We start from the raw sequence: 10082 nt of genomic DNA, 5'->3' as shown, positions 1-10082 counted from the left end.
CTCCCAAGTAGCTGGGATTACAGGCGCCTGCCACCATACCTGGCTAATTTTTCTTGTGGAGACGGGGTTTCACCATGTTGGCCATGCTGGTCTCAAACTCCTGACCTCAAGTGATCCACCTGTCTCATCCTCCCAAAGTGTTGGGGGATTACAGGCGTGAGCCACTGCACCCGGCCTGTGCCTCATTTTTGTTTTTTCTTTATGAGACAGGCTCTCGCTCTGTCGCCGAGGCTGGAGTGCGGTGGTGCCATCATAGCTCACTGCAGCCTCCACCTCTTGGGCTCCTGTGATCCTCCCACCTCAGCCTCCCAAATAGCTGTGAATACAGGCACGTGCCACCACGCCTGGCTAGATTCTTTTATTTGGTGTAGAGATGGGATCTTGCTGTTGCCCAGACTGGTCGCAAAGTCTGGGCCTCAAGTGTTCCTCCTGCCTCGGTCTCCCAGAGTGCCAGGATTATAGGTGTGAGCCACTGTACCCAGCCTGTTCTGTCCTTAGTTTCCCCAAGCAGTGAGGCTGGTCCAGGTTTTGATGTGGGTCCCTTAAAGGGGAGGGCAGAAGGGCCACCTGTACTCCGGGTCTGCAGCCTCCAGGATACAGGGCAGGCATCCTCCCTGGGGTCCAGGTGGGCGGCCACTTGGGCCGACTACACCAGGTGACACCACAGCCTTTCCCATAGCCCACGCCGGGCCCTTCCCTTGCCTGAGGCCAGCTGGCTGCCCTCTCTGGGTTACCCTCTTTGCAAAGCCCCAATTGTCCTCTGCAGGCCACCCACACGAACCAGGTCAGTCGCTAGGCCAGACCCCCACCTGTAGCTTCCCTAGGCCCCAGTGCAGAGGCTGTCCACCCCCATCTAGGTGATGGCTTGGGGCCACTCTTACCATTAGTATCATTTTCTTCAGTTGTGATAGGCGTGGCTGGGAATGTGCAGCTTTACTTTTTTTGGGGGGGAGAGGGGAAAGTTTCGCTTTTGTTGCCCAGGCTGGAGTGCAGTGGCTCGATTTCAGCTCACTACAACCTCTGCCTCCCGGGTTCAAGCGAGTCTCCTGCCTCAGAATCCCGAGTAGCTGGGACTACAAGCATGTGCCACCATGCCCGGCTAATTTTGTGTTTTTAGTAGAGATGGGGTTTCTCCATGTTCGTCAGGCTGGTCTCAAACTCCCGACCTCAGGTGATCCACCCATTTCAGCCTCCCAAAGTGCTGGGATTACAGGCGTGAGCCACCGTGCCTGGAATTGTTTTTTTGAGATGGAGTCTTGACTTGTTGCCCAGGCTGGAGTGCAGTGGCACGATCTCAGCTCACTGTAACCTCCGCCTCCCGGGTTCAAGCAGTTCTCCTGCCTCTGCCTCCCAAGTAGCTGGGATTACAGGCGTGCACCACCACACCCAGCTAATTTTTTTGTATTTTTAGTAGAGATGGGGTTTCACCATATTGGCCAGGCTGGTCTCGAACTCCTGACCTCAAGTGATCTGCCTACCTCAGCCTCCCAAAGTGCTGGGATTTTACAGGCATGAGCCACCGTGCCCAGCCAACTTAACTTTTTTTTCTCATGTAAATTTGCTCAAAAAAATTTTTTTTGAGACCATCTCTCTGTCACCCCCAGGCCAGAGTGCAGTGGTACAATCTCAGCTCACTGGAACCTCTGCCTCCCGGGTTCCAGTGATTCTCCCACCTCAGCCTCCCGAGTAGCTGGGATTACAGGTGTGTGCCACCACACCCGGCTGATTTTTGTATTTTTAGTAGAGACAGGGTTTCACCACGTTGCTCAGGCTGGTCTCTAACTCCTGGCCTGAAGTGATCCTCCCACCTCGGCCGCCTAAAGTGCTGCGATTCAGGCGTGAGCCACCGTGCCCAGCTGGTTAGTTCATTTAGATGGCCATCAGGTCACTGCCCCTGCATGGGTGGTACCCAACTTCCAGTCGAATCCTACTTCTCAGTGCCCTGCTATGGCAGAATCCCCCCAGATACCACCCCTACTCCAGCCCCTGAAATAAACCACTCCAAACCATTTTATTTTTCCAATTAAATCTTTTTCTTTTTTTTCTTATGAAAAAAGATCACACAGAATTTGCCAACAAACAAAATTCCAAAAGAAACTTAAAAAAAAAAAATTCCCCCAAAAAACAAACCCAAAGTCTGGCTTTTCCTTCCCTCAAGATTGTCTGGTTGAGGCCTTGGTTTCCCTGGAAGGCTTGGGGCCTGGTTAAGTGCTTTCTGCGGCCCAAGCAGGGACCCTGGGCTCGGGCCGGCTCCTGCCTCTCTCCCTCTTCTCTCCCTCTTTTCTCTATCCTGGGGGGCGAGTACAGTACACTTGGCGGGGTGGGTGGGGCTGTGCTGGGGACTGGGAGGCCGGTAAAGCCGGTGCTAGACACTACAATCTAACAGGAAATAAAAAATAATATTCTGCACGTCAGAATGTGTTCTTTTTTTTTTTTTTTTAAATTTCATAGCTATTTTTCACAGTTTTAAAAAGTTTATATTTATATATATTTATATATATTTATCTTTATATATATAATTAAAAAGTTGACTCCATTTAAAGGCTTATGATACAGGGGCGGGGCGAGTCTCTTGGTACAATAAAACTGTACAGGTTAAGAAGTGCCACCTCCCTCCTGGGTGGGGAGGGGCCGGGCGTGGCCGGGCAAGGGTTTCAGCACCATTGGGGTTTTTCTGTAGTGTGAGGGTTTGGACCAGGGTGGGCCTTTGCTGGGCCCAATCCACCTGGTGCCTTTGATGCTCCGGGCTGCAACCCCACCCGGCTCTGTTCCCCAAGTCCAGGCCATCCTGAGAGGGTGGGGGCAGGGCCCCTGGCACGGTCAAGGAGGCCGGCTGGCATCGGGCCACCCCGTCCCATGCACAGTGGGAGGCCTTGGGGTGGGCTCCATGCTAAGGGTGCCCGGGAAGCCCAGAGTGAACGTCAGTTTGGTTCCTTAGAAGCCCCCCTCCCCACCAGAATCCCCAGTCTGCATGGGCCTGGGGGCCCCCGGGCCCCCACGCAGCAGCAGCCTGGAGGGCCGGCCTGGCCAAGTGCTTGCAACGTGCTGGGCAGGAAGGGCCGGTCCCGGCCGAGGCTGCCCTGAGGGGGACGGCAGGGCCATACCCTGATAGCTAAGAGGGGCCCCTGTCCTAGGGGCACTGAGGGGTTGGAAGGTGGGGCTGGAGGCTTGTGCACATGTGTGCACACACGTGCATGCACATGGGCACACACATGCACACACACGCTCACCCGGGCGTCAACGTGCACACCTGGCCCCATGCACATGCCTGCAGGAGCGCTCGCATGCACACAACGCACGTGGTCCCCGCGCCGTGGCAGTGATGGAGAGGGGTCCCTGGCCATCCTCGGGGCACAGGTGGCCAGTGGCCTGTGGGGCCCGGTGGGCTCAGCAGAGCACGGGCACGCCGTCCGTGGAGAAGATCATGCCCGTGGTGGGCTCGTAGGTGCCCGCGAGGTAGTACAGGCCCTCGCTGTCCTGGTACTTCTTGGTCTTCAGCATCTGCTCATACTGCTCCAGGCCCACCACCAGGCACTTGTGTGACACCGTCTGCACGTCATTCTCGTCCACATGTGAGGACTGGTACAGCGCGCGCTGTGGGCACACAGGGATATCAGGATGGCAGGTGGAGGGAACAGAGGCCGAGGGAGCCCCGGGGAGCCACAGGGACAGAGACAGAAGCAGAGGGAGCCCCAGGGACCGAGACAGAGACAGAGACAGAGACCACGTTGGAGACAGAGGCTGAGGAAGAGACAGACCAACAAAAGAGAGACAGAGACTGAGAGATGGAGAACAAATGAGAGAAAGAAGACAAGGACAGACAGACCAAGAGATCCAAAGACCCAGAGAGACACAGACTGAGAGAGAGACTGAGAGAGACCCAGAGGCCGAAAGACAGAGATTGGGAGAGACCCAGAGAGAGTCAGAGGGTAAGAATGGCCGGAGACTCAGGGACAGACACTGGGAGAGCAGAGGAGACCCAGAGATGGAGACAGACGCAGAGACTGGGAGAGACAGAGAACAGGAGCCAGGCACTGAGAGTGGCAGGGACAGGAGGTCAGAGGCCGAGGGAGACCATGGGGGACAGCAGCGGATGCTGAGCCAGGCCCTGTCTGAGCTGCCCGGAAGGAGGCAGCCACCCCCAACCTGCCCACCACCACCACCACCACCACCACCTACCTCCATGAAGTCCTTCCTCTGGCTGGAGACCCGCAGGGCCGCCGGGAGGCTGCGGCTGGACTTCTGGTCCCAGTGCTGTGTGGGGGACAGGGAGGGGCTTGGGTGAGCTGGGGGAGCCGCCGCACCTGACCCCAGGCCCCAGGACAGGGCTGACCCACTGGGCAGGGCCACTGATCCTCCAGCACCCAGAATGCCTCGCTCGCCCTCAGGTCTGCCCTCCACTGCCTAGGACTGGGGAGCCCAGCCGGGGGTGCCGCAGGCTCACCTGGCCCTGGTGGAACTGCTTGCCCGGGCTGGTCTCCTCGGGGTGGTAGAACCACTTGACGCGGACCACCATGTTGTTGCCCCACGACTCCCACATGCTCTGGATGCGGCCAATGTAGGGCAGGTTGGGACGGCCGGCGGAGAGGAACACGGCGCAGTCCCCGATGCGGATCATCTCCTTGCCGCGCACGATGGCCTTGTAGAAGAGCTTGCGGGCCTTGCCCTTCATGCCACGCCGCTGCAAGGACATGTGTGTCACGGCACGGCCCTGGCCCAGCCCCGCCGAGCCCACCGCCTAGCAGGCTCTGCTGCTTGGGACTCCGGGCCCTTGGCCTCCAAGTCAACCCCTATCCAATTCTGGGGAGAAGAGGAAGCCCCTTGTCTCGCTCCAACTGGGGAAGCCCCTCTTCCATCTCTTTGACATGCTAGGTCTCCAAGAGGCGCTTCACTTAATCCAAGGATTCTGCCGCTACGAGACTTTTTATTTTTGAGACAGGGTCTCACTCTGTTGCCCAGGCTGGAGTGCAGTGGCGCAATCATGACTCCCTGCAGCCACGAACTCCTAGGCTCAAGAAATCCTCTCCCACGTCAGCCTCTGAGTAGCTGAGAATACAGGCGCGCATCACGCCCGGCTGATTTTTTTAAATTTTTGTAGAGAACAAGGTCTTACTATGTTGCCCAGGATGGTCTCAGACTTTTGGTCTCAAACCATCTTCCCACCTTTGCCTCCCAAAGCACTAGGATTGCAGTGTCAGCCACTGCACCTGGCCTTATTTTTCTTTTTAAAATTACTTTTTTCAGAAAAAGGGTCTTGCTCTGTCACCCAGGCTGGAATCCAGTGGTACTATCATAGCTGACTGCAGCCTCAATCTCCTGGGCTAAAGCCATCCTCCTGCCTCGGCCTCCTGAGTAGATGGGACTACAGGAATGCACCACCATGCATGGCTAATATTTTTATTTTTGTAGAGATGGGGGTCTGTGTTGCCCAGGATGGTCTCGAACTTTTGGCCTCAAGTGATCCTCCCACATAAGCCACCCAAAGAGCTGGGATTACAGGCGTGAGCTACCATGCCTGGCCTTTTTTATCTTTTAAAACTTGTTACTATTATTATTTTTGAGATGAAGTCTCACTCTATCGCCCAGGCTGGAGTGCAGTGGCACGATCTTGGCTCACTGTAGCCTCCGCCTCCCAGATTCAAGCAGTTCTCCTGCCTCAGCCTCCCAAGTAGCTGGGATTACAGGCGTGCACCACCACGCCTGGCTGATTTTTGTATTTTTAGTAGCAATGGGGTTTCACCATGTTGGCAAGCTGGTCTCGAACTCCTGACCTCAAGTGATCCTCCTGCCTGGGCCTCCCAAAGTGCTGGGATTACAGGCATGAGCCACTGCACCCAGCTAAAACTATTATTTTTTTCAAGACAAGGAATCACTCTATTGCCCAGGGTGGAGTGTAGTGGCACAATCAAAGCTCCCTGCAGCCTTGAACTCCCAAGCTTAAGTGATCCTCACGCCTCAGCCTCCCAAAGTGCTGAGATTACAGACTTCAACCACTGCACGTGGGCAAGACAGACTGGAAACTCCGTTCTACAGCAGCTTTGGAAATGCTGTCTGAGACACCACTGAATCCTACTGGAACAGGTGCTCCTGCCCCACACCTACGGCACACGGGGGGGTCACTGCCAGCCTGTCTGAACCACTCTCATTTCTCACGCTGGGTCCTGCCATGTGTATGTGCCTGTGTGTGCACATGTTCATCTGTGCATTTGTGCACGTGTTCGTGTGCATGGATGCATGTGCATGCATGTATGCGCCTACATTTGTGTACGTGTGCAAGTGTGCATTTGGGTGTAGTGTGTAGTGTACTTGTGTGCATGTGTGTGGGTGTAGTGTGTAGTGTATTTGTGTGCATGTTCATGTTTACATGGTTCATGTACAGGCGTGCATTCATGTGTATGTCTGCGTGCGTGTGTACTTGCCTTTGTGTGCAGCTGTACGTGCATTCGTGTGTACATGTGCATGCATATGTATGCGTGTGTCCATGTGGCTGTGTTTGTGAGTGCACTGTGTGCACGTGTGTGTGTGAGTGTACAGCCAGCCACAGGCAGGCTGGAAGGGCTCCTTCTGAACAACCAACCCACTGCTGCAGGCAGCGGACACAGGACCCCGACCTGGTCAGCCAGGACTGTCTGTCTTCCAGGCCATATTAATTCACTCAGGGGTGGACACGAGATCCCGGCCAGGCCAAGGAGATTCAACCCTGGACTTCTGCTGGCAAACCCGGGAAGGAGGCACCTTCTGCTGGGACTGCCACACTGGTGGCTGGGAGCCCGGGGCATGGCTGGGAACACTGCAAACGCCACACACAACAGTCTGTCAGGCCTAGCACCTGGAATCCCAGCACTCTGGGAGGCTGCGGCAGGAGGATCACTTGAGCCCAGGGGTTCAAGACCAGCCCAGACAACACAGTGAGACTCTGTCTCTACAAAAAAATTTAAAAACCAGCTGGGCAGCATGGTGGCACACGTCTGGAGTCCCCGCTAGTCAGGAGGCTGAGGCGGGGAAATTGCTTGGGCCCATGAGTTCAAAGCTGCAGTGAGCTGTGATAGCGCCACTGCACTCCATCCTGGGTGACAGAGCAAGATCCTGTCTCTAAAAGAAAATAAAAAGAAAGAAAAGAAAAAGCCAGGCGTGGTGGCTCACACCTGTAATCCCAGCACTTTGGGAAGCTGAGGCAGGCAGATCATTTGAAGCCAGGTGTTCGAGACCAGCCTGCCCCACAAGGTGAAACCCCATCTCTACTAAAAATACGAAAACTAGCCAGGCATGGTGGCGGGTGCCTGTAATCCCAGCTACTTGGGAGGCTGATGCGGAAGAATTGTTTGAACCCTGGAGGTGGAGGGTGCAGTAAGCCTAGATCGCACCACCGCACTCCAGCCTGGGCAACAGAGAGCGACTCGGTTTCAAAAAAGGGGGAAAAAAAAGAACCCAGAGGCCTGGAAAGCCCCTTCCTTCCACGTGGCGCTGACGCCTGTGGGTCTGTGCTGATCTTTGCGGTTTCCTTCATTTGGTCTCCACATGAGGGTGGCTCTGCGTCCCGGGACCAGAGGGCAGGACTGCTCTGCTCTGAAGGACTCAGGCATCGGAGTCCGACAGACCCAGGTGCCTGAGGACACTCTGAGACTCAGTGTACCCATCCATCAAGTGGGACGCCAGTCCTCCACCCTGGGGTTCTGAGAGGTTACCACACGCGGAGACACGGCGTGAAGCCGTGGGTTCAGCAGAGAGAGACAAGGCCCCTGCGCCCCTGCGCCCCGCCCGAGCGCGAGCTTGGTTACCTGGGTGGGCTTGCCGAACCACTTCCAGAGCTGCCGGGCTGGCAGGAAGGCGGCGATCTTGGGCCGGTTCTCCACGGACGGCAGGCGCTGCCGCTTGGCCAGCTCCTTGGTGGTGGGGAGGTGGACGCCCTCTCTCTTCTTCGGTCGGCTCTTGGCCCCGGCCTGAGCCTTGGGCTGCAGAGGCTGTGTGGGCTGCGGAGGAGGCGCCTGGGGCTGGGGCGCAGGCGCCTTCTTGCCTGGGGAGTGGGCCGAGGGCCGCGCCTTGCCGGCCTGCTTGGTGGCCTTGGTGGGGAGCGCCGGCTGTGCAGAAGGGCCAGCCGTGGGGGCGGGGGCTGCCTCATCGTCTGAGCTGCAGGAAGAGTCCTCGTCTGTGGTGGAGGAAGAGGAAGAGGAGGAGGAGGAGGACGAGGATGAGGACGAGGAAGAGGAGGAGGAGGAGGAAGAGGAGGAAGATGAAGAGGAAGAGGAGGAGGAGGATGAGGACGAGGAGGAGGAGGAGGAAGAGGATGAGGAGGAGGAGGAAGAAGAGGACGAGGAAGAGGAGGAGGAGGAGGAAGCCGGTGAGGCTGCCCTGGAGCTGGCAGCGCTGCAGTTACGGCCCCCGGCGCCGCAGCCCCCGTCCCCATTCTTGTCGCCTTCCTCCTCCCCTTCCGTCTCAGAGCCGCTGCTGCTGCTGCTACTGCTGCCACTACTGCTGCTGCTGCTTTCGGACTCTTCCGCCCCGTCCTGCTCGGCCTGGGCCTTGTCTGGGCTCTTGGGGTTCCCAGAGTCCTCGAACGTGAGCCCGGGCCCGGGCTCCTGGGCGACGTCCCCCTCCGTGGCCTTGGGCCAGGGTGCCTTGGGCTCGCTGCTGCCGGCTGCCTGGGGGTAGCTGCCCAGGCTCAGGAGGCTCTTGGGCTCCTGCCAGCCCCCGGCCCCTGGGTCCTCCCGGAGCAGCAGGGCCTCTTTAGCCTTCTTGCTTTTGGGTGACGTGACACCCTCGTGGTCCAGTTTGACAAGCAGCTCAGTCTCCTCCCCCGGCCTCCGAGGGCCCTTGGCACCTGATTCCTCGGCTGCCCGTGCCTTCTTGGGCTTGGGGCGTGTGGCGGGCATGGTGATGAGGGGTGCTGCGGCCAGGGTGGAGGCAGGGGCTGGGAGCTCCCCAAAGGGCTCGGGTGCTGGGCAGCTGGTGAAGGCGGGTGGTGCGGGGCTGGGCTGTGGCGGTGCTGGGCGCGCCTTGGGGGTCTTGGTTCGCTTGTCCACAGGCTCTGGGGGACTCTTCTTGGAACCTGGGGTGCTGCTCGGCTCCAGGGCTAAGGGGGTACTGGGGACCTCATCTGTTGGGCTCCCCTCCTCCAGGGTAGCGGCTCTGTCTGCAAAACAAAAGAAAACAGATGAGAGGCTGGGGCGGGGGCTTCCTGGCAGAGATGAGCTGTGGCTTTCATCAGGAAGGCCTGCTTCTGTGGGTTTTGTTTTTGTTTTTTTGAGATGGGGTCTCAGTCACCCAAGCTGGAGTGCAGTGGCGTGATCAGGGCTCACTGCAGCCCTAACCTCCCTGGGCTCACGTGAGCCTCCAGCCTCAGTCTCCCACGTAACCTGAGGCCACAAGCATGCGACACTATGCCTGGGGAATTTTTGTATTATTTTTTTTTTTTGTAGAGATACAGTTTTGCTCTGCTGCCCAGGCTGGTCTTAAACTCCCGGGCTCAAGCGATCCCTGTGCCTGGGCCTCCTAGAGTGCTGAGAACAGGCGTGGACCACCGAGCCCAGCAGAAAGGCCTGGTTTCAATCCTGGCTCTGCTACTTCTTGAGCGGAACCCGGCTGCGGCCTTCTTAGGACTCCTTTGGCGGTTCCCCTATAACAACCTTAAGTTGTGTTGGCCCCAAAGTGGGTCCTCCAGTAGCCTCTGCTTTCAGCCTGCACAAAGCATTTTCTCTGGATTCTGGAACGAAACACAGACCGGCTGCAGCTCAGCTCTGCCTCTGACAAACCAACCTGCCTCCCTCAGCCTCAGTTTCCTCATCTGTCACCTGGTCAGAACAATCCTGCAGTGAAGATGCAGAGGTCTTTTTTTTTTTTTTTTTTTTTGAGACGGAGTTTCACTCGTCACCCAGGCTGGAGTATAATGGCGCGATCTTCGCTCACTGCAACCTCCACCTTCCGGGTTCAAGCCATTCTCCTGCCTCAGCCTCCCACGTAGCTGGGATGACAGGCACTCACCTCCATGCCCGGTTAATTTTTGTATTTTTAGTAGAGACGGGGTTTCACCATGTTGCCCAGACTGGGCTCAAACTCCTGACCTCAGGCGATCTGCCCACCTCAGC

General features: G+C 57.3%; 1 protein-coding gene across 7 annotated transcripts in view; it reads right to left on the bottom strand.

The window, feature by feature from the left end:
- Positions 1-2009: 2009 nt before the first annotated feature.
- TNRC18 (trinucleotide repeat containing 18) overlaps positions 2010-10082 on the bottom strand; it is a 123837-nt gene continuing 115764 nt past the window's right edge. For all 7 annotated transcript variants that reach the window (XM_073012840.1, XM_037995199.2, XM_037995200.2 and 4 more), the window contains 4 exons: positions 7779-9130; positions 4445-4681; positions 4180-4254; positions 2010-3594 (listed from right to left, as the gene is read on the bottom strand). In XM_073012840.1, the coding sequence (XP_072868941.1) occupies positions 3388-3594; positions 4180-4254; positions 4445-4681; positions 7779-9130 (1871 nt within the window). In that variant the 3' untranslated portion in view covers positions 2010-3387. The remainder of the gene's footprint in view (positions 3595-4179; positions 4255-4444; positions 4682-7778; positions 9131-10082) is intronic.

Source organism: Chlorocebus sabaeus, chromosome 28 (assembly GCF_047675955.1).
Source record: "Chlorocebus sabaeus isolate Y175 chromosome 28, mChlSab1.0.hap1, whole genome shotgun sequence".
In the NCBI taxonomy this organism is placed as follows: Eukaryota; Metazoa; Chordata; class Mammalia; order Primates; family Cercopithecidae; genus Chlorocebus; species Chlorocebus sabaeus.
This window is presented reverse-complemented; position numbering and strand designations above follow the sequence as displayed.